The sequence below is a fragment of the Salvelinus sp. IW2-2015 genome, linkage group LG8 (assembly GCF_002910315.2).
Source record: "Salvelinus sp. IW2-2015 linkage group LG8, ASM291031v2, whole genome shotgun sequence".
In the NCBI taxonomy this organism is placed as follows: Eukaryota; Metazoa; Chordata; class Actinopteri; order Salmoniformes; family Salmonidae; genus Salvelinus; species Salvelinus sp. IW2-2015.
This window is the reverse complement of record NC_036848.1, coordinates 40,981,388-41,005,272: the sequence shown is the minus strand read 5'-3', so window position 1 is coordinate 41,005,272 and position 23,885 is coordinate 40,981,388. Positions and strand designations below refer to the sequence as shown.

General features: G+C 44.4%; 1 protein-coding gene across 7 annotated transcripts in view; it reads left to right on the top strand.

Moving 5' to 3' along the window:
- The window catches only part of trrap (transformation/transcription domain-associated protein), a 77,387-nt gene that overhangs the window by 18,636 nt on the left and 34,866 nt on the right, over positions 1-23,885 (top strand). For 3 of the 7 annotated variants that reach the window (XM_023993390.2, XM_023993388.2, XM_023993389.2), the window contains exons 29-53: positions 444-614; positions 744-812; positions 1,560-1,580; positions 2,177-2,296; positions 2,506-2,625; positions 2,858-3,022; positions 5,574-5,755; positions 6,005-6,203; positions 7,988-8,116; positions 8,790-9,056; positions 9,334-9,540; positions 10,299-10,457; positions 10,585-10,752; positions 10,905-11,015; positions 11,923-12,069; positions 13,011-13,224; positions 13,420-13,548; positions 14,238-14,387; positions 18,147-18,209; positions 19,337-19,536; positions 19,822-19,943; positions 20,991-21,204; positions 21,731-21,910; positions 22,324-22,470; positions 22,833-22,952. In XM_023993390.2, coding sequence (XP_023849158.1) covers positions 444-614; positions 744-812; positions 1,560-1,580; positions 2,177-2,296; positions 2,506-2,625; positions 2,858-3,022; positions 5,574-5,755; positions 6,005-6,203; positions 7,988-8,116; positions 8,790-9,056; positions 9,334-9,540; positions 10,299-10,457; positions 10,585-10,752; positions 10,905-11,015; positions 11,923-12,069; positions 13,011-13,224; positions 13,420-13,548; positions 14,238-14,387; positions 18,147-18,209; positions 19,337-19,536; positions 19,822-19,943; positions 20,991-21,204; positions 21,731-21,910; positions 22,324-22,470; positions 22,833-22,952 — 3,774 coding nt within the window. The remainder of the gene's footprint in view (positions 1-443; positions 615-743; positions 813-1,559; positions 1,581-2,176; positions 2,297-2,505; positions 2,626-2,857; positions 3,023-5,573; positions 5,756-6,004; positions 6,204-7,987; positions 8,117-8,789; positions 9,057-9,333; positions 9,541-10,298; positions 10,458-10,584; positions 10,753-10,904; positions 11,016-11,922; positions 12,070-13,010; positions 13,225-13,419; positions 13,549-14,237; positions 14,388-18,146; positions 18,210-19,336; positions 19,537-19,821; positions 19,944-20,990; positions 21,205-21,730; positions 21,911-22,323; positions 22,471-22,832; positions 22,953-23,885) is intronic. The other 4 variants (XM_070444942.1, XM_023993393.2, XM_023993392.2 and 1 more) reach the window with 3 other exon arrangements.

Here is a 23,885-nt window from a genome sequence, read left to right as displayed (position 1 = left end):
TCCTCAATGCAACACTGACCTCCAGTCTTCCTACCCTCAATCTACCTATCAACACCTTCATCTCTCCCTCCATCCAACAATCATTTCTCCCTCCATTCTCTCCTCTCATTCTCGCCTCCTCTCACGCTGTCTTCCCTGGCCTAACACTAATGAGCGTTGCCAGGGAGCGGTCGATACAGGATGGAGTGTTTGTTCTGAGCAAAGAGGGGAGAATTAATGTGGCTGCCATACATCATCCCTGTGTGTGTGACTGGCCCTGGCCTTATTGTTGCGGCCTTTCTCTCAGGCACTGGATCATCCAGAGCTGTTTTACTGGGCTCTTGGGTTGAGAGACAGAAATAAAGTTGAGAATAAGCCATGATTCATGCTGAGAATGACCTGAATTGAAAAATGATTATGCTTAAAGGAATGTTTTTTTTTCTTCTCTTTGTTCTGTCTCCCAGTTCCTGGAAGGGGCCACCATCGAGGTGGACCAGATCCACACCCACATGCGCCCTCTGTTGATGATGCTGGGGGACTACCGCAGTCTGACCCTCAACGTGGTCAACCGCCTCACCTCGGTCACACGCCTCTTCCCCAACTCCTTCAACGACAAGTTCTGTGACCAGATGATGGTAAAGAAGGAAGGCTGCTGAGTTTGGGCTAAACATGATTTATTAAGTCGCTATTAACGCATCATGTAGGTAGTCATCCATTTTAATAAATGAATTATTAAATATCTGATTCATCTCTCTCACTCTCAGCAACACCTTAGGAAGTGGATGGAGGTGGTAGTGATAACTCACAAGGGAGGCCAGCGCAGCGATGGCAGTGTGAGTATGAACACATAGGAAGATGACTTTACACACACGCACCCTGACAGCTCCTCAGTGAGGCCTGCTCCAGATGAGAAGTGAGTGGCCATATTACAATCAATGATTAATTAGGCGCCAGCCAGAGCGCAGAGCCAGCAGCCCAGCCACCGTCTCTCCACTCGTTATCTCTGACAGATAACCTTGTAAAGGGGAAGAAGAGGTGTTGCAGGGGGGAGAGATGCACCGTCCACCGTCAGCCTTCGCAGAAATAGCATCCATTATTTCCTGCTTTTCTTTTCTCTTCCTCTCTCTGCGCTCCTCAAACGTAGTGGTAATGAGATGTAAATTGGCCCTCTGTTCGCCTGCCACTACTCTTCTCTTTGAGGGCTGCCACTGACAATGAGGCAGGGACCACCAGGTCAACCGCACAGGAGAACAGGGAGAGGGGGGATGAGGGGGGCAGGGAGGGATAAGGGGAAAGAGGGATGACGAGGAGAGTGAGGGGTTTGAGGGGTAGAGAGTGGATGGAGGGATACGGAAGGAAGCACAACTATACCAGTTTGTTTAACCAATTGTCCTGTTTTTTTCCCCCCTGTTCAGTATGAAAATGTTTGAGATTTCTCAGGTCTTTGCCACTGTCTGAATATTTGCACACACACACTCATTCCACTCCATGCCATCCTTCATGCACCCCCCCCTCCCCCCACACACACACACACTGCTTTGCTGACTCTTTCCATTCTCTCCCATTCTGTTCCGGCACAGCCTGCATTGGAGGGTGTTGAGGTGAGACTGGGTCCAATGTTGCCCCCCCCTCCCCCATAGTTGAACTGTTGTGGTAGTGCTTGTGGATTGTATTGTCTGTTGTGTTTGGTTGTTTAACATTAACCTTACCTGGTGCTATACCGTATCAAAATGTTCTATGACATTTTATACCAACTCAGTTTACCCCCCATTTCATTTTAATGTCATATAAGAGTCACTAATAGTAAAGTCATAGAAATCAATCATCATTGAAGTCAGCAAGTTGTAGATGGTACTCTCAACCCCAAAACAACCAATCACCACTCCCCTACTAGTGACATCACTTCCTCATCCCCTGAAGCTGTTTTCCCTTAGAAATGCCCTGTCGCGCAGTTCCAAATTGACCCCTAGCCCCTACTCCCTAAGTACTCGTGGAGCTCTAGCCAATCCTGTCAGATCTCAAAAAGTGTCTAGGGATTAGGCCGGACTAAGGGGTCCATTTGGTATTGGGCTAGTGTATCTCTACAGTTACTGCAAAATCAAGATGTCTGTCCAAGACGTTGGTAAAGATTACTTAATACTATTTTATTTTCTCACCTCCACCTTCCCTCTCTCCGTCTTGTCCTCTCCCTCTCTAGGAAATGAAGATATGTTCGGCCATTATCAACCTGTTCCACCTGATCCCAGCAGCTCCTCAGACTCTGGTCAAACCTCTGCTGGAGGTGGTCATGAAGACCGAGCGGGCCATGCTTATAGAGGTACTAGGCACTTCTCTCGCCTCAATTCTCTCCATCCCCCCACTCCTCTCTTTTTCTCTACTTCTAATCTCCTCATTCCACCTCTCCATCTACCCCTGAATTATAGTTCCCCTCCACTTCCTTTTCAGTCCATTTAATGAACACTTTTTTAGATTGTCAACACATCATTGTGTGTCATGGACATTGTTAACTGATTTCCCCCCCCCCAGGCTGGCAGTCCGTTCAGGGAGCCCCTAATCAAGTTCCTGACGCGTCACCCGTCCCAGACCGTAGAGCTGTTCATGATGGAGGCCACACTCAATGACCCACAGTGGAGCCGCATGTTCATGGTGAGATAAATGCCCTCCTGCTCAAGAGCCTCAGGCACATTGTCTCACTACCGTGCTTTAACTGTGTCAAGGAATCCCTGTGTGAAAACAATTGCCAAATACAAGTGCCGTTTTGGCTGCTAACATTTTGCTCTGGGTGTTCTCATTAAGCTGGTTTGCTCTATGGATCTCTGTAAGAAATTAATTTTATATTTCCCATTCTCTTAATCCCCTCTCCACTGTTGTGCTCCAGAGTTTCCTGAAGCATAAAGAAGCCAAGCCCCTGAGGGACGTGCTAGCCTCCAACCCGAGCCGCTTCGCCCCCCTGCTGGTCCCTGCTGGTACCGCAGCCACCGCTAGACCTGGGTCCCCCTCCACCAACACAGCCAGGCTTGACCTGCAGTTCCAGGCCATCAAGGTGAGTGAGGACGCACACGGATGCACAGCTTTGGACACGAGTGCACTCCATTACGCACACACACACATTCCTTACCCCATGACACTTCATGCTAATCTACCGCTGACAGGCTAGTTTCAGCCATATTGCTTACGTCTAGGGCTGTTGTGTTCGTATTACCGCCACACCGGCGGTCACGAGTCATGATGGCAGTCAAATTCCACGTGACTGTTTAGTCACGGTAATTGAGCTTCTCCAAGCTCTGATGATGCTGATAGCCAGTTTGGTAAGCTACCAATGACCAACTGCCTGATACTCAGCACTCTATTGTCTCTCTAATCACTCTGACATCAATGCAAATGTCTTCGGAAATCTAATCAAACACTTCATGAGAGCCCATAAGTGCATGTTGTGCAACATTTCAATAGGCTATGCAATTGCTTGAGAAAAAAGAGTGATGGCCTCTACTAAAAATAGCACGATCAGCTTTCTATAGGCTAGGCCTACTATTTACTTTTCAACTTTCCTAATATTAAGTACATTGTTACAATATATTATATAAAATATACATATTTACAAAATGAGTTGGCTGGCTGGCATGAAAATTAAACACGGGGAAAAGCATTCTCCATTCGCTATTTAAGTGCATAGATGACATGGATTTTTTCCCCCGCTGCCCTTGTTTCAAGACAGGTGCATGATAATGGTCCATTCTAAATATTTAAAAAAATCACATATTTAGTATATGTAAAGACAAGATTAAATCAACAATAGGTTAATATTGTCACCCATCACACTATCACTTGTTAATGATATATTATCACTTGTGAATGATGCCCAGCGCAGGCAAGAAACAATGTATACTTTATTTTTTGCGAATTTCATATCATAGTGGCACACCTCATGTAGCCTAGCCCATAGGCCCAAATGTTTTGATAAGGTTTGTATCACAACTGAAGTGGCCAAATAACTTCTTAAAATGAGCACATTAATCTGCTTTACAAGGAGTGTAGAGCCTAACTGGCATACATAAGCAGCGCGTGAGTTTCAAGTTGGGTAAGTTAATTTTCACCATAAATGCACCTTTTTTTATAATAAAAGCATAACATGCATAATCGCATTTGCGGTCACTTTTGATAATGGTGTTTTTCTGCTAATGGAATATTCACGCTTATAGCGCATTGTTGCGCTTATAATGTGAATAAATAAACTATTAGGCTATCAACATTTTTAGCTAAATGTTCTAATCTGTTGCGTCAACCACATTGCGTAAAAAAAGTGTTTTTGATGCTAGTGGTTGTACTAAAAAAGTGTTTTTGATGCTAGTGATTGTACTAATCGCATCCCACAACTGCCCCAGACTATGCTTGGAATATTTATTTCTCGAATAGAATAGGTCGACCTTTGTACTATGGGGGATAGTAGATTAATGTAGGCTAGTGCTTTTGCTGTTCGTTAGGCCTACTCATCTTGTTGGCTGAAAAATTAAATGTGGACAGTTGTTCCAATATCTTCAACATGCACCTCAGAATTGGATAAGGATGCACGCAGTTGCGTCCCCGATGTGTGTCTTCACTTGTAGCCTGTGAGAAAGACCAGATCACATGATGGAGAGCCATGTGAGTGAGATGAGAAGGGCTTTGGAGCGGGCAGCATTTATGGAGAAGGGCTGCAAAGGGCATGGATTTTTTGGGGGGTGCATTATGGCCATACAAAGGGGATGCTGCCGGGAAATTTGAGGCATTATCAAGTGCTTGTCAAATTGTGAATGACCGATGAAGTGTGTGTATAACTTGCGCAAAAAACAAAGCAGAACTCATGCCTTTCAAGCTACTTTTTTCAAATCATCATTAGAGTCCCATCATGCAGCCTTACAATGTATTAAACATCTAAACATATAGCCTAACCTTTGTAGAATATTCTTTAATAACTTACTTTAATAACTGTAAATTAAGCATATAGGAATACCTATTTCTTTGTTAACCGCTCAACACAGAATAGCCGCATGTGCACACTCCCTCAAATCATTTGGAAAAAATATCCTTTCTATTTTATTCAGCTTTGTTCAATTGTATTCTTCATACTATAAAATAATGCCACAGAATTTTAAGCAAATCTTGTCTGCTAATTGAGCTAGCGTAGCCCACAGCCATATGGCATAGCCAGATCAGGGCCTAACATAAGGACAACTCAGAGTATGCTATTCTATTCTTTTGAAATAGACTACATTTTCTTATCATGTTTATTTAGACCTGTCTAACATAAATAATGGATTTATTGTGAAGTTTAGCATATATTACATGGATTTATTAGACTTTTTAAAATGTATCTGTTCTTAAGGTCTGCATCAGTGGCTTGTAGGCAATGTGGAAGCCAGGAGATGCTAAGTGTTTGTTAATTAACGGTCAATTACTGTGAGACTGACAGTTATTTTCTAGACAATCACCGGCTGATGAAATTTCATCACGCCACAGCCCTACTTACACCTATCAAATGTTTTCCACCAGAGTGAGTTTGTTATAACTTCTCACACCTGAGTCTACTGTTGTCTCTCCCCTCTTTCTCTCCTCAGATTATCAGCATCATAGTGAAGAATGAGGAGGGCTGGTTGGCGGGCCAGCACTCTCTGGTCAGCCAGCTCAGACGGGTCTGGGTCAGCGAGGCCTTCCAGGAACGACACCGCAAAGACAACATGGCCGCCATCAACTGGAAGGAGCCCAAGCTGCTGGCCTACTGCCTGCTCAGCTACTGCAAGTATGTACCTCACACACACGCCATGATAGTGCTGGCCTACTGCCTGCTCAGCTACTGCAAATATGCATCAGTTGCACTACCACTTGTCAATATTTCTTAACTCAAGAGGCTTGAGAGAAATGCATTCTTGACTGTGCAACCTCGAACTTTCATGTAAATCTTCAGACATTGATGTATGACTTATACAAAAGTCAAAGGATTTGTACATGTACTCACCCTCCCTCCCTCCTTGCCCCCCCCCCCCTCCAGACGAAACTTCAATGAGATCGAGCTGCTGTTCCAGCTGCTGAGGGCGTTTACGGGTCGTTTCCTGTGCAACATGACCTTCCTAAAGGACTACATGGAGGAGGAGATCCCTAAGAACTACAGCATCGCTCACAAACGAGCCCTCTTCTTCCGCTTCGTAGAGTTCAACGACCCACACTTCAACGATGAGCTCAAAGCCAAGGTAACCAACCCATTCTCGCAATCGCACTCTTTCACACACACACACACACACACAGACACACAGAGATGTATATGGGAACACAGCATCCCCTCAAATGCATTCACTCACACCCACAAATATATGGTGAATGACCATTATATTAAAAGCAAAAAATCTGTAATTAAATGGCAATATTCTTCACGAACTCGTGAGTGTTCCCTGCAGAGTTTTAATTTCAGCGGTGCAGCGCCTGTTCTCCCCCTGATGAATTATGCTGCTCATATAGTCATCCTCTTAATTGTTCTCTCGCGAAGAGCAGATGCTGTCCGTGTGTGTGTGCTAGTGCTTGAGTGTGTGTTCTTGTGCCTGCGTGTGTTTAGAGCTGGGACGATAAACCGAAAATGATCAACATTGACACACCGATGACTTATCGCAGGCATTTTTCTGATATCGTCATTACAATAAGTAGCCTATACTAGAGAACTGTAAAGTTTGACATGAACGAGGTATGCTAATATGGGTGATTGTTAATGGTACAACCGGTGGCCACAACCATCAAATTACTAGAAGTAGTTGAAAGTTTAATTAACTAAAAAGCTGAAGTGCACATTAATGTTATAAACTTATTGTTCTATTTTTCGTTCTTGCATCAATTCAGGCAATTTTTCCAGTGTGGATGTTTGTCCATATCACACATATCTCTACTGTGAATCATTGTCTTAAGCATTTTCCTGAAAACAAGGCTCTATAGGGAGAAAGGGTGTGTTGTGCAATAGCACTATTCAGATGGGGGTGGATATTTCACCTTAACTGAGAGAGCAGCCAGGACCTCCCCACTCACAGGATGCGTCTCAACTGGCACCCTATTCCCTTTATAGCGCACTACTTTTACCAGGGCCCATAGGGCTCTGGTCAAAAGTAGTGCCCTATATAGGGAATAGGGTGCTATTTGGGATGCAGTAATAGAGGCCTATTCTCATATGGTGAAATATTAAGCCCACTGTTGCTAACAAAGGGCTGTTCTTTCTAGTAGCCCTCCTCCCCTAGCCTAACATCTGGACGATTTAACATAATGCATATCTCTCTCTGGTTCAGCCACAGGCACTGCCTCTGCTTTAATAGATAATGCTAATGTCTCCGCTAGAGAGAGAGAGACACACACACACACACACACACACACACACTCTGTAGAAGGAGGACACTATTCATCTAATGGCAATAAAGTAATGTTGGGCGACGTCTGTATGATTGATATCACAGACACTCTAAAATGAATAGGAACATATGAGACCAAATAAGAGAGTGTGGCGCTATGCATTTCCTCTCCCTATATTATCTGTTCCTGTGTGTGTTAATGGCAGCGTCGGAGCATATGCTGCCACATGATGCCTCTATTAAAATATGTCCTGCCTAGAGGATGATGTATAGGGTGGAGACTAGTTCATTAGGAGATGGTACCTATAAATGCTCCGTTATGCTGCTGCTGACTGCTTAATCATTCCTTTGTCTTCAATGTCTACCATTGATATATGTTATTGTGAGGAGTTTAAATGATTAAGTTGTACTTTTTATTGATTTATTTTTGATTGAAAGATTTGACTAAGTCACTCTGGATCAGATTGGTCATTTAGCAGACAATGTAAATGTTTATGTTTTTTAAACAACGTGGAATTTTATTTAACTGACATTCCTGCTCTTATCTCCTCTATAGACCTTTAAAAAAGACCACACCCATTAGTGAAGTTTGAGAAGTTCTCTTCTTTAAGTGTGGATCTGTTATTACAACCTGTCTCTTCCTGTCCCAGGTGTTACAGCACATCCTGAACCCAGCGTTCCTGTACAGCTTTGAGAAGGGGGAGGGGGAGCAGCTTCTGGGACCGCCCAACCCCGAGGGAGATAACTCCGAGAGCATCACCAGTGTCTTCATCACCAAGGTATAAAAACATACCAACGCCTCTCCCTCAAGACTCTTCATGGATGGCCTATCCTTTCTCTACACCTCTGTCCTTCTTTCCTCTTTTCATCCTTTTCTCTCTCATCATTTGTTACATCCATCACTACCTCTTTTTCCTTTTATTCTGATCCTCTCTGATCGTCTTCTTCCTTTCTCCTCTCATCCCTTTCTTCCCTTGCCCATCTTGCCCCCTCTTCCTGCTCTCATCCTATTGCCTTCTCTCTTCTCATCACTCTGTCCATCCATCAGAGCAGTGTGTAATGTCCTGGCCTGCCTGGCAGTACTGTCACCGTGGCAACAGTAAAGGTCACTGTTTTGTTTGTCTTGAACACGATCTAATCATAGTCTCTGACTCAGTCTGACCAACACCAGACCTAGTATGGGTCTGGTTGGGTTTTAAACTCATTTCCTCTCTCCTCCTTTCTACATGACAAATTATGCATTTTAAGTCTTTGTGGAAAATTCCACTGGCAAAAACAACTTGTCGCCCCCCCCCCCCCAATCATATTATATTGTATTTATTAAATTATATCAGTTGCTTTTAAAAAAAAATACCTATAGAATGTACATCTTCTCCTTGCCCTTCTCTCTGTGGGAATAAATGTCTTGAAGGACAAGAAATATGTAATACATCCATCTTCTCTCTCTTATAGGTCCTGGATCCAGAAAAGCAGGCAGACCTCCTAGATTCCCTCCGTATCTACCTGCTCCAGTTCTCTACTCTCCTGGTGGAGCACGCCCCCCACCACATCCACGACAACAACAAGTCCCGGAACAGCAAGCTGCGGCGCCTCATGACCTTCGCCTGGCCATGCCTGCTGCCCAAGGCCTGTGTTGACCCTGCCTGCAAGTACAGCGGCCACCTGCTCCTGGCACACATCATCGCGAAGTTCGCCATCCACAAGAAGATCGTACTGCAGGTTACTTTACTTTTTAAAAATATAGTTGGAATTTTCTGTGAAATAGCTTGTGATTGATATATTGTGGCAGGTTGTTGCCATCGATTTATCAGCTCTTTTGTCTTGTCCACATTGATGTGGAGGGCACTTGACCGCCACCATTCTTGGAGGTTGCTGGCCTGTTTTTAGGCTACATAATCCAATTTACAAAGGATATCTGCTCACTGATTTATGTCCTCAAAAGTAACGTTTTACATTTGACATGGATCATATTTCTTCCACCTGTGCGTGTATCTAGGTGTTCCACAGCCTGCTGAAGGCCCACACTATGGAGGCCAGGGCTATCGTCCGCCAGGCTATGGCCATCTTGACCCCGGCCGTGCCAGCCCGCATGGAGGACGGACACCAGATGCTGACCCACTGGACACGCAAGATCATCGTGGAGGAGGGACACACCGTCCCTCAACTGGTCCATATACTGCATCTTATCGTCCAGCACTTCAGAGTGCGTAACAAACGCTCACACACATCCTAGCACGCAGGGTGGATTTTTCTGTATAATTCTACTTTATAGAATCTACTAAATCTATGGGTTTCCCCCCCTTGTGCTTCCTACACCCTTCATCATTATGATCCTAGCCAGCTGTTCAGAACTGTAGACTGACGCCTGGTCAAGTTCATTCTAGATTGATCTGTGGCACTTTGACACACTGCTCTCTGACGAGACCACTCATCTCATCATCATTACCCTGGAGAGATGAGTCTGTCACGATGGAAGTGTGCGTAGAGTAGTGTGCATGCGTCGCCATCTGATGATCTCTGACAGTGTAGACTGCACTCGGACAGGAAGCTCATCTCACTCTCTGTGCAGTGTGTATGCATGTAGACAGGGCTTAGCTGTGCTTTCTGTTTGGGGTTGAGAAGTCCCTGTCACCCATCAGAGATAATCACTCCATCTGAACAGCTCTAATCATCTCTGAAAATGCTGACAGCACTCCCAATAGGAGTGTCATAGAGGCACCCTCTTCAGAGCGTTTGTGTCTGTGTCTCTGCGCTTGACCCTTTGGGGTTTGAGTGTGTGCTCTGGCTAAGTATAGTCCTAATAAGTGTGTGGGCTTTGTCACAGAGTTTAAATTGATGTTATCTAGAGTCCCAAGCATACCTGTGTAGCTTAGATGAACACACACAAGGTATTTCCCCTGTCCCACTGTTTTCTCCCATGTGGTGTCTAACCACGCATCCCCCCTCCCTCCCCGTCTGCAGGTGTACTACCCGGTGCGTCACCACCTGGTGCAGCACATGATCAGTGCCATGCAGCGTCTGGGCTTCACCCCCAGTGTGACTATTGAACAGAGGAAGCTGGCTGTGGACCTGGCTGAGGTTGTCATCAAGTGGGAACTACAGAGGATCAAAGACGCACTGGTACGCGTGCAGACACATTTAATAGGGTCATTATTTGAGGAAAGAACACGTTAATTGTTTCTCCTACGATACTCTTCCTTTTACAACTGTAGAAAGTAGATTTTGATATTTGATTCACTTTTCCTAGCCGGAGGCGGAGGGGGCCGACCCAGGTGGTAGTGGTGAGGGGACCAGTGCAGGCGGTACTGGGGGGGTGAAGAGAGGCCTCTCCATGGACTCTGCTGCCGGACAGGACGTCAAGAGGTTCCGTACCGCCACTGGAGCTGTCGCCGCGGTAACACCGCCCAGCACAAGTGTATGTATCAGGAGGGAACAGATTATATTCTCCAGTCACATGGTCAGGAAATCCTGATGGGTCTAGGTAACAGCTCCACCATGCCTTCTGATTGGCTAGGTGGAATATGCATGTGTGTCTGGCCTCACCCTGTCCCGTGTGTGTGTGTGTAGGTGTTTGGCCGCAGTACATCCATGCCGGCAACAGAGACTCTCCTCACCAAGCCAGTGGAGAAACAACACACAGACACCGTGGTCAACTTCCTCATCCGCATCGCCTGCCAGGTAACACCTTTGTCACGATCACCTTGCTCACACAGTGCCCCAGGTACCCCCCCCAGTCACTGCGTCACAGTCAGCAGGCCTTGGTAGCAGCAGCAGATGTTCACCCCTGGACTTGCAGAGGAACATGTCCTTGGTTCTGGATCTGTGGGCTTTACCTGAAATAGAACTGGGAAAGAATGTCACCACCTCCTCTGGGCACCATTGTACATAATTGCCATGTGTAGCAGTCTCTGAATGTGCTTCATTTGACTTATTACAATTGTCTGACACTGAAACAGCTGCTGATTTTTCTCCATTTTGTTTCACAAGACCCGAGGACCCTTAATTAACCTCTGTCTATTTTCAATGGAAGACGATAATGATGATTGTTACTTTCCCCAAGAAAAACAAGGTTGCTCAAACAGAAGTGGAACTAACAAAGTCACTGATGAACAAACAAACAAAGTGGGGTTTTAGGAGGGTTCTGAAATACACTCATGGGAGTGTCCACTGAAAGTTGATTAGCAACAACAACCGGGATCTGACAGACACCCACAATGAGCGCGCACTAAGAGCCAAACAAAGGAAAAACCTACACCAAACTTAGACAGGAAGCAAACCAAAAGGAGGAGCAAAATGATGTAGACAGGGAAGATCAGATAAAGGATTGTCTTTCTAGAAATCAAACAGGGAGAGACAACTAAAGGTGTTGACCGTTCACATCTCTCTAGACAACTGGAGCACTGGGCCAGTCGCTCTGAATTAGCACCTGGGCCAGCACAGGTCAAACACCTTCCCATTAACAAGATGGCAACCAGCACAGGTGTAACTTATACTGACTAACGAGGTGACACCAATCCGTTTAGACTCTAACCTCTAAACATAAATGGAAAAACCTGTACCATGATGATTATGATGTGTCCTCCAGGTCAATGACAGTGCCAACGTGGCGGGGTCTCCAGGTGAGCTCCTGTCCCGTCGCTGTGTAAGCCTGATGAAGACTGCCCTCCGCCCTGACATGTGGCCCAGAGCTGAGCTCAAACTACAGTGGTTTGACAAACTCCTCATGACTGTGGTAAGGCTTCACAGAAATCTCCACTTCTAGCTTTCTAGTTGTTGATTTTGGTTTCACATTGAGGTTTTACTTCTCTTCCGGTCAAAATTGCTTTATCATGCCTCCCAGAAATGAATTGTAATACTCACATCATACATGCATCAGCTCAAATCCACCATGTAGAGCTGTTTTCAATGAGTGAGTAACTGAAGTATGTTCTTGCCAAGTTTCCTCCTGGGATTTGGCCTTCAGTCAGTTGTTTTCCTCAGCTCCTAAGTTTGTCTTCCTATTTGAAATCCTTTGTCCCTTATCACTTCCCTGTCATTATTTAGTCATTATTTGAAGCAGCAGCCTCACTCAGTGTAGGAGAGATAACTAAAGTAAATCCACCCGGACTGACTTGACTGTGTCCCATCCTCCACTCCTCCTCCCTATTCATAAGCTTCCTAAGACAAGGTTATCTGAGAGCAACCCCAAATGTCTGACAATGATTGTTTTTCTCTCTGTGGGTCACTGCAGCCCCCCTCAAACCGAGCCCCAACCTTACCTGGGGGGTGGGACTGAACAGTAAATGTCCAGCAGTCTTATCCAGACCAATGAACAAAGCTGTAAATCAGATTGCCTTTTCTTATCTCATTGTACTGCCATGTCAGTCATTAAAGGGACAGTGAGAGAGGGCATCACACACACACACCTCTATCTGAAACACACAAGAGACTAGGCCTTATTCTGTTCCTGCAGCGCTGAATCAATACCTTTTAACTTAGACCAGAGCCTTATCAACCGAGTCACCTTGTTCATTATTACACATTAGACCAAATGGTCTGCTCCAAATCATCTTTCGATCTCTCTTCTCTCCTCCCTCTCTCCTAGATAGAGTGAAATTGACAGCACTCCAAAAGGATTGATGTATTACCCTGCACTCACATTCTATTTCTCTCTCCCTCTCTTCCATCCTCCAGGAGCAGCCAGCCCAGGCTAACTTCTCTAACATCTGTACTGGCCTGGAGATCCTGTGCTTCCTGCTGACGGTACTCCAGTCCCCAGCCATCCTAACCCACTTCAAGCCCCTCCAGAGGGGCATTGCTGCCTGCATGACCTGCGGCAACACCAAAGTCCTGCGGGCCGTCCACTCTCTGCTATCCAGACTGATGAGCGTATTCCCCACTGAGCCCAGTGAGTCCCAGCTGTATTAGTAGATCCCAGACTGGTGTCTGCTGTGACATACTTTTAGGAGTTTTCCTGTGACCCCGTTGACCCAAAAGGAATCAGCTGCAGACACGCCTATTTGGGAAATTGCGTTTTGAGTCGATAAGCCAAACTTCATTCTACTATAATCAAATATGTTGCCTTTTTCTGTTCCTCTCCTAGGCACGTCAACTGTGGCGTCTAAGTATGAGGAGTTGGAGTGTCTGTATGCAGCGGTGGGGAAAGTAATCTACGAGGGCCTCACCAACTATGAGAAGGCCACCAGTAGTGCTAACCCAACACAGCTGTTTGGTAAGACACCTACCAGAACCAAGACACTCTTTTACTTTTTCTGTCAGTCTCTTATTCTCCCTTGCACTCATTCACTCAATCATTCATGCTCTCGCTCTCTCAGGCGCGCCTGCACACACCATCTCTCTATCCAGTAATTAGAGGAGCAGGTGTGTCGTTTAAATCTAAAGCAGTGGTCTATGCTGGGTGGGTTAACAGCTCGTTTGGGTAAATGAACGGTGCAGCACAGGTCAGTCAGTCTGTGGAGGTAAAGCCAGATTTTTCTCTTTCACTACTTCTAATATCAGGTTTAACCAGATGTCCGAAGTTTTTCTGAAAAGCTTATTTTTCATGCATGAGAATAAAGTCTCAATTTACATGGAGGTGGCATTATTTATTTAAGTGGCACAAAGTGAGATGGCTATTGGAGAACACTCTAAAGGTAACGCTATTTGATACCGTTTCCCGAAATGGCAAAAGTAGTCAATAACTGCTTTCATACCCTGTCCTCTCCTTGAGGGGTTGAGTTACACACACACACACACTGCTGGTATGATGCATGTCTCGCCGACGGTGACATTTTAACATTCGTCTCCCCTCTAAAGGAGACCGATGCTTTTTCTGTAATTTGGTTTGATTTCCTCCAAACGTCTTTAGTGTGTGTGGGAGACAGTGGCATTGTCTCAGATGTGTTTTTCTCTTTCTCCCAGGTACGTTGATGATACTGAAGTCGGCTTGTAGTTACAACTCCAGCTACATTGACAGGCTCATCTCTGTGTTCATGCGTTCGCTGCAAAAGATGGTCCGAGAACACCTCAGTCCCCAGCAGGCCACCCCCGGGCCCACCGAGGCCAGCACAGGTTGGGAATACACACAGACTCACACGCATTCAGAGACGCTAACACACAGGGCTCCAGACTAACTTTCCCCCTGGTTGCACTGGAGCTACTTACATTTTCAGTTGGTGGCACCAGCCCATCATTTGGTCGCACCTAAATTTTGCCGCAGTGTCACGCAATAGATTTTTCCCCCCGTAATCCTCTCAGAAATTATTCACGGTGCAATTTTTCTTTTTCATCTAACATGTCCAACTTAAAGCAGTGATTTTCATTGATTTTTGGTTGACAATTAGGCTATTGTTGCTATACACTGAGTGTACAAAACATTAGGAACACTTGCTCTTTCCATGACAGACTAACCAGGTGAATCCAGGTGAAAGGTATGATACCTTATTGGTGTCTCATGTTAAATCCGCTTAAATCAGTGTACCGTAGATGAAGGGGAGGAGACGGGTTAAAGAAGGATTTTTAAGGCTTGAGACATGGATTGTGTATGTGTGCCATTCAGAGGATGAGTGGGCAAGACCAAAGATTTAAGCGCCTTTGAATGGAGTATGGTAGTAGGTGCCATGCGCACCGGTTTGAAAACCAAGCAGCGTTGCAGATCGACTTATCATGCTCAGCAGTTTCCTGTGTGTATCACTAATGGTCCACCACCCAAAGGACATCCAGCCAACTTGACACAACTGTGGGAAGCATTGGAGTCAACATGGGCCGGGATCCCTGTGGAACGCTTTCAACGCCTTGTAGAGTCCATGCCCCGATGAATTCAGGCTGTTCTCAGGGCAAAAAGGGGGTGTGCAACTCAATATTAGGAAGGTGTTCCTAATGTTTTGTACACTGAGTTTATTTTACTGTCAAAATAGAAGTGATTTTTTAAAAATGTTTGTTCAATAGATTCATTTGCATACATCTTTTTAGTCCACTAATATCACATGCAGTAGGCCAACTGGTGGCCTGCAGATAATTTAAATTATAAAAAAAATAAAAAAWTTTTTTATTTATATTTGGACATAAAATACTCAACACCAGCAAATCAGCTCCAAATGGTTTTAATTTTGGAAGTCTGTTTTACAGGATTCCCACACATAATAGAGATACAGTGCGTTCAGAAAGTATTCACACCCCTTGACTTTTTACACATTTTGTTAAAATGAAGGATTTTTTTATTTTTATTGATTTAATTGTAAAAAATTGTCAGCAATTTCCACAAAGTACTCCGTAATGTAAAAGTGGAAGAAAAATTATAACATTCGTAAAGAAAAATATGGCTTAAAAACACTATCATTGATTAGATAAGTATTCAACCCCCTGAGTCAATAAATGTTAGAATCATCTTTGGCAGCCATTACTGTTGAGTCTTTCTGGGTAAGTCTCTTAGAGCTTTGCACACCTGAATTGCTAGACAGCCATTTTCAAGTCTTGCCATAGATTTTCAAGTTGATTTAAGTCAAAACTGTAACTAGGCTACTCTGGAACATTCAATGTCGTCTTGGTAAGCAACTTCAGTGTATATTTGGCCATGTGTTTGTGGTTATTGTTCTGCTGAAAGGTGAATTTGTCTGGTGGAAAGCAGACTGAACCAGGTTTTCCTCTAGGATTTTGCCTGTGCTTAGCTCTATTTATCATAAACTTTTATCATAAACTCCCTAGTCCTTGTTGATGACAAGCATACACATAACATGATGCAGGCAACACCATGCTTGAAAATAGGAAGAGTGGTACTCAGTGACGTGTTGTTGGATTTGTCCCAAACATAACGCTTTGTATTCAGGACATAAACTTAATTTCTTTGCCATTTTTTTTTTTTTGTAGTTTTACTTGAGGGCCTTATTGCAAACTGGATGCAAAATATTTGTTCTGTACAGGCTTCCACCTTCACTCTGTCAATTAGGTTAGTATTGTGGAGTAACTAAAATGTTGTTGATCTATCCTCCGTTTTCTCCTTTCACAGCCATTAAACTCTGTAACTGTTTTAGTCATCATTGGCCTCGTGGTGAAATCCCTGAGTGGTTTCTTTCCTCTCCGGCAACTGAGTTAAGGACACCTGTGTCTTTGTAGTGACCGGGTATATGAATACACCATCCACAGTGTAATAAATAACATCACCATGCTCAAAGGGATATTCAATATCTGCTTTTTTATTTTTACCCTTTTACCAATAGGTGCCCTTCTTTGCGAGACATTGGTAAACCTCCCTGGTCTTTGTGGTTGAATCTGTGTTTGAAAGTCACTGCTCAACTGAGGGACCTTACAGATAATTGATTGTGTCAGGTACAGAGATGAGGAAGTAATGAAAAAATCATGTTAAACACTATTGCACATAGTGAGTCCATGCAACTTATTATGTGACTTGTTAAGCACATTTTTACTCCTGAACTTATTTAGGCTTCCAATGACAAAGGGATTGAATACTTATTGACTGAGGACCTTTCAGCTTTTCATTTTTAATTCATAAAAAAATAACCATAATTCCACTTTGACATTACGGGTATTGTGTGTGTAGCCCAGTGACAATTTAATCAATTTTAAATTCACTCTAACTAGGAGTTGGAACCAAAATTATTTTCCAATTTTCGTTCTGAAGGCAAGCATTTTTTTCCCCCGTTCCGACCAGCAAAACAAACTTCGGAACCGGTAAAAAATAATAATGTTTTGTTCCTTTTTAAACCTCTGATATTACTTCACCACTGGATAGAGCTTGCCCACTCCTTAGCAAGCTGCTATGTACATGAGTTGGGCGGACAAGTCTTGTGTAGGGTTGGACATACGACTGAAATTTTGCGGGTGAGGAGAACGCTGGGCATGAAGCGCTGGGCATCTTGCTATGACATGCATTATCTGTGTTAGGCCCACAGAGTTATACCAACAGAGGAGTTGCTTTTATGGAGGAACTTTTAATGTTTTTAAACTTCAAAGAGTTTGCTTAGAGTTTGACCAGAGCTTGACCATGACTATGTTACATTACACATAATGCTGACTACATTTAGGAGCTAGATTTAAATATGAACTTGTCTTGTGTTTTTGTACTTAGAAAAAAAAAAGTCATGAACACAAAATAATGTTAACTGGTTCCCATGCTTTTAAAATAACTTCTGTTTTTGGTTATCTTTGCTGAACCGGTTCCAACCCCTGTCTGTAACACTAACACTACAACATGTGGAAAAAGTCAAGGGGTGTGAATACTTTCTGAAGGTACTTTATATGTGATCTATACAAATGTAAGCAGGTTAGAAATTATGTTTTAGCCAAATATGTTTTGACTTCTTGCTGTCAACTTTCAGTCTACAAAGTATATATTCCGGTCCTCAGACCATCCTCTCCAGAAAAAGTTGTCCTGCGGCTGAATCTAGTTGATGATGCCTGCTGTCGGCTAATTCATTTGGGACTTATTCACCTCTTAAGGAAGTGGAAATTAAAAAAACATTTGCTAGATTACTAAATAAATATAATATGGATACTAGTTAGCCGTGTAATTGATTTAATGTAACAGTAAATGATTTGTCCCAACAACAAAACGTAGCCTACCCAGTGACTTATGTAGGCCTACCAGTATGCACTGACTCACAAAACACTGCAGTATGCACTCGAGCGTGCGCTCTGTATCTTAGAGCCATAAAGAAACTTTAGTTTTAAAACGGTGCCAATCACTCAATATTGAGAAATACATGTTATACCTAGAGCAAGCTGGGATCCTCTATCCAACAAACATTGTGCTTTCAAAACAATTTTACAGTTTGAAATGTTGCGCAATCAGAACACATTTTTCTCTCCCTCTAGAGCGCACAGGAGGGAGAGGGAGTGAGAGTGGCTCGCTCATCACAGCAGCCGCCAGCGAAACAGGTACAGGGGAAGATCAGACACGTTCATTGTAGGAATCAGGATAACTCTGTTTGACCAAATCATGGTTTTGAAAAATAGGGAGTTTTGAATGACATTAACTCAACATTAACTCGCACAGCCAAGTCAAAGGTACTTAAAATGCGACTAAATGGTTGCACTCTGGAGTCTTAACACACACACATACACCTTTTACCACATACTCAGGCCCACTAGTCCCAGGTCTTCCAGTAGACATGTTACCCAGCGCCAGCAGCCCAGGTGGGATGGCATCAGGTTACTTCTTACACTGCCTGGCTCTCTGCTCCATTTCCTCCAGTCATCAGCCATTATTGCTCTCCCAGTTCTATAATACAGTCTTCCTTAGTTAGCCTTCATCAAACAGGGGTGACATTTCAGCTGGCTGACCTTAGCACCCCCTGGAAACAGTTGGAATTCCTTATGTGTGACACAGATGAGAGGGTGTAGCAGTCAAATCACAATGTGTCTGTGTTCCGGACACCTCCAGAAACACCTCAGGACCCAGAGCTCAGAAGTGCCCCTATCTCGGGTCTGTTTGGCCCATACAGAAGCCCATGTATCAGTGTGAATGGCTAGAAGGTCTGGCAGATCGACTGGGCTGATAGAGGTCTCACTGGGAATCTACCACGGCTCTGATTCCCCTCCTGGGTTGTAGATGCAGTGAGATGCCTCTGGCTGAGACAAACAGCCTTTTTACCTTGCACCGTTTCTCCAAAGGTTAGATGGTCCTCCTGTTTAGTGTTTTCTGTAAGTTCAGTCTTGCAGTGTTCGTGTGGCCACTGGGTGCTGCTGCAGTGAGACTGCATTTACTGTTGGTCAAAGCCAATGAGCACAAGCCAAGCACCTCTATCCCTGCTCTTCCTAAGACCGGTAATGATAGTGAGATGTTATCAGGCTTTTAAATGGATCTCTAATGACCTGTATGTTCACTGTCAAAGAACACAAACACACTCTTTTACACTCACTTTGTAGTGAATGCAGTTAAGTGAATTGACATTCTATGTCATGACCTCTAACCTCTCCCTACAGTGACTAGCGAACTAGTGATGCTGTCTCAGGACCTGGTGAAGACGCGTCTGTCCGTCATGACCTCTAACCTCTCCCCACAGTGACTAGCGAACTAGTGATGCTGTCTCTGGACCTGGTGAAGAGTCGTCTGTCCGTCATGTCCATTGAGATGAGGAAGAACTTCATCCAAGTCATCCTCACGTCGCTCATCGAGAAGTCGCCTGATGCCAAAATCCTCCGCGCCATCGTCAAGATCGTGGAGGAGTGGGTTAAGAACAACTCCCCCATGGCAGCAAACCAGGTGAGAGGACCATTTTTCATCACGTTGCCCGTTTAGCACACACTGTGAAAACCCAGGACATGCACTGCTAATGAACTGTGTAAGAACAACTAGCCAGCAAAGCAATCTGGGAACCAGGAAACACAAATCTACCCAGGTGTCTTTGCTCTGAGTCCAGCAGAGACAATGAGGGGGGAGCGAGGACCAAAGGTACTACACACTCCCCCCTTCAGATGCACTAAAGATAAATGAACTGAATCAATCTGCTCTCTCTCTCGCTCCCTCCATCCCTCTCTCCATCCACAGATGCCCAATCTTCGTGAGAAGTCCATTCTGCTGGTGAAGATGATGACCTATATAGAGAAGCGTTTCCCTGATGACCTTGAGTTAAACGCCCAATTTCTGGACCTCGTTAATTACGTTTACAGGTAATTACCCCCATTAATCACCTGGATGAGTATGCACGGCAAACATACTCGGCGCCGCTACGCTATTTCACCCATCGATTGGGGGGGATGGGCGTTGAAAGGCGGGAGGGAGTCGGGTACAGAGAGGAGTATGCCAGGTCACCGCCACAAACCATTCATCCATTGAGCAGGAGGGATGGGAGTGGGTTGGAGAGAGCGCGGGAGTATGCCACCACACCACTCCATCTATCAAGAGACAAAGACAGAGGTTGGGGATAGGGTAGACAGAATGATGGGGGTTGGATTTGAGGGTCTTCCAGTGACAGGACACATGGTGTGAGGGAGAGATGGGAGGGTGGCAGAGGGGTGAGGCAGCCAAGCGAAAGGCGACTGACTCCTCAGCCCACTGCTATTCATCCTGGCTGGCCCTCTAACCACAAATACCACTCCCCCGTTCCTCTCCTCCAGTCCTCAAGACTGCCCCATCCCTTTTCCCATTCTGCCTGTCCACAGACGATCTGCTCTGTAAGTCACGTAACTTTGAACAAGCTGTAAAACTATGATTGACTCATCACCGTCCACATAGCATCTGCTCCACGACAACGTCTCTGAATAAGTAGATGGTTTAGTAGCTTCAGTATAATACACTCACTGCTGAGACATTACTCTTCCTCTCTTTTAAATACTCTAGAGGCCCATTCACCAGGGCTGTGGAATGATCTAGAAATGATTGTGTAGCTTATTACACAGCATTTAATGTGGGATGTTAACCGTTTTACTATTCCGCTAGGATTATCATTAAAGAAAAGGTGATCCGTTTTTAAACATTAAGTTAAAGTAACTGTCTGCATCCTACACTGTTTCACTTCAATGACCTTCATTGATTCTTCACTCATTGCCATGATACTTTTAGCTCCTTTTGTATCTTAATTGTTATTAAGGAGCTTGCTCTGAAATGCATTAGCATTAATAACTGTATAAGATAAATAAATTGCAGTCGTAAACCATTTTCAATTAGATATAAAGAATGGTTACATAGATGCATTTCAACCCTCTTTGTCCAATCAGGGACGAGAGTCTCTCAGGAAGTGACATCACGTCGAAGTTGGAGCCGGCCTTTCTGTCGGGGCTGCGTTGCGCCCAGCCTCTGATCAGGGCTAAGTTCTTTGAGGTGTTTGACCTCTCCATGAAGAGACGTGTCTACGAGAGGCTACTCTACATCTGCTGCTCTCAGAACTGGGAGGCCATGAGCAGCCACTTCTGGATCAAACAATGCATAGAGGTAAGGAGATGTACTGGGACGAGGGGTCGAGTCATGACTGTTTTGATGTCAGTTGAGACATTTGAGCGCTTATGACTATATGGTTACCTGCATTTTAATCAATGTAGTTGACAGCCTTGTTCTCTATGTTTTCAGTGTACTCTAAATACCCCCAATTCATGTTAAGTTCAAAAGAACACAAGATAAAAATTGAAACCAATGACGGTTCGCAACTTTAAAGCCAATGATCTCCATTTATCTTTTTACAGGTAGAACCTTATAGTCCCAAGCTCTCCATGTTTCTGAATACTCCAGTTAGGACTAAGTCCTTTGAAGAGTTTTCTGATTTGAGCTTTGAAATCTAACTATGTCCTGCCTGTTTTAGCACAAATAATTATTGTATACACTGGTATGTGATGTAGCTTGTCCATAATGTCTCTACAGACTGCCTTTTTTGTGAAGTGTCTCCATAATGCTTCAGACCCCCTAGAAACTGTTAACCTGAATTTCTGTGATCTTTTTTTCTGTGTCACTTTCTCTCTGTTAGCTGCTACTGGCGGTGTGTGAGCGTAACAGCATCATCGGGACCAGCTGCCAGGGCTCCATGCTCCCATCCATCACCAACGTCATCAATCTGGCTGACAGCCACGACCGTGCCGCCTTCGCCATGGCAACCCACATCAAGCAAGAGCCCAGAGAGAGGGAGAACAGCGAGACCAAGGAGGAGGTGAGGATGCCGCGCAACAGGAGTCCGAGGGTCACACGGACACACTCACTAAGAGACGTGTTGACACACACACAAAGACCCATTATCCCATCGTGTGTTTGTTATTGGGGAGGAATAACATCTCTAGTTCTCCCTCTTTGTTGACCTGTATTTCCTGCTGCAGCAAACTGTTTCCTTCACAGATTTGATGCAGTATTCATAGCAGTATTTATATAACAGTCAATATTTTCTGTTTACCTTTCCTCCCCCATCTCATTATGATCATCTCTCCAAGGGGAAAGACTAAGTGCTTTTGCATATATTACAACAAATGACTAAATGCATGCCCCATCTCTTCTGTTCTTCCTTTCTTCAATCTTCTTCTACTCTCTCCCCCTGTCCTTTCCTCTCCCTCCCCCCTCTCTTTCCTCCAGGATGTGGAGATCGACATAGAGCTAGCCCCAGGGGACCAGACAGCCATCCCCAAGAACAAGGAGCAGGCAGAGAAAGACACAGGCAACCAGCTGCACATGCTCACCAACCGCCACGACAAGTTCCTCGATTCCCTTAGAGAGGTCAAGGTGAGTTATGACACCAACCCTTGCCCTGTTAGTTAAAACCATTCTCCCCGCCCTCACTGTCAAGTTCAACGCTTTTAGCAAAAAAGACTTTGGCTTTGAGCACATATTCTACATTTGATCGATTATATGGATGAACCTTAAGGAACAAGATTTGGAAGGTGATAAGTTGACCCCTGAACCTTTATCTTGTAGGTTGTTCCACAGGAAAGTAGCCACAAAATCCTGTGGTATTTCCTGCACAACTGTTAATGTGGGTTTTTTGCTGAATGATTCTTGTAGGGCTGTTTTGTAAGAGCGAGATGTTAACCCCTTATTGTCATTTTGTCTGATGCTGACCTGTGTTGTCATTTTGTCTGTGTCAGACGGGGGCGCTGCTGAACGCCCTGGTCCAGCTGTGTCACATCTCCACCCCCTTGGCTGAGAAGACCTGGGTACAGCTGTTCCCTCGACTGTGGAAGATCCTCTCTGACCGACAGCAACACGTAAGTACTGCCAGGTCAATGTGCATTAACATGTCTTGTACTTCCAGGTCATAAGGTTGGCACTAGATGGCTAGGCTACAATGGACAGTAAATTCAATGTGCTCACAACTGGATTGGGGCATGTTCAAAAGGGGGCAACATTCTGCAACGTTTAGGTGGAAGAATTCATGTCCGCTCCATAGAAATAGATGAACTATTGTAATAGTAATTATTTTCCAATGTCTATTCATGGTGTTTCTATCTGCAATGTTGATATGAGCTATTTATACCTTCTGTGCAAGTTTACAGGTCAAAACCCTGGTTGTCATGCCGTGATAGAGGTCAAAGGCTATGGCGTGACTCATTGTCTGTCATCATTATTTACCTGGACAGGGCCGACACGGGTCACAGGCTCTGGTCTGACCTGGCTGGTCAGCACCACACTCTGAGACACACAGACACTCTGACACACCTCAGCTCCGTGACGTTGGTTAGCAGACAGTCAGCCTGACCTTGGCTCTGCCATTTCTTCCTTAAAACATGCAATTTCCTCTTAATGAGGAACCATTCATTTATGCAGAATATGTAAGAAGAAAAACATACTGAGTTTAATGAACCAGATGCCTCCAGTATTAAGAGGCTCATTTAAGGGCTCCTGATTTGAAGTGATTTGAGCTATTAACTTTCTGAGACGCGTTGGAAATAGAACTAGACGTCTTAATGATGTTTGTCACTCACAGACGGACATGGATAAAGACTTAAATAGGATGCATATTTAGGCTGATGATTATCTGGTTCTAAATATCTTCATGTGGTTTTAGGGTACTGACTGGAGGAAAAATCTTTTCAAAGCATTTAAATAGTGATTATTTTTGCTGAGGCTGTCTCTTAGATGATTATTCTGTGGTAGCTAGTATGGTGACGTCCAATTAGTTCTAGCTTGTTTTCAGTTGT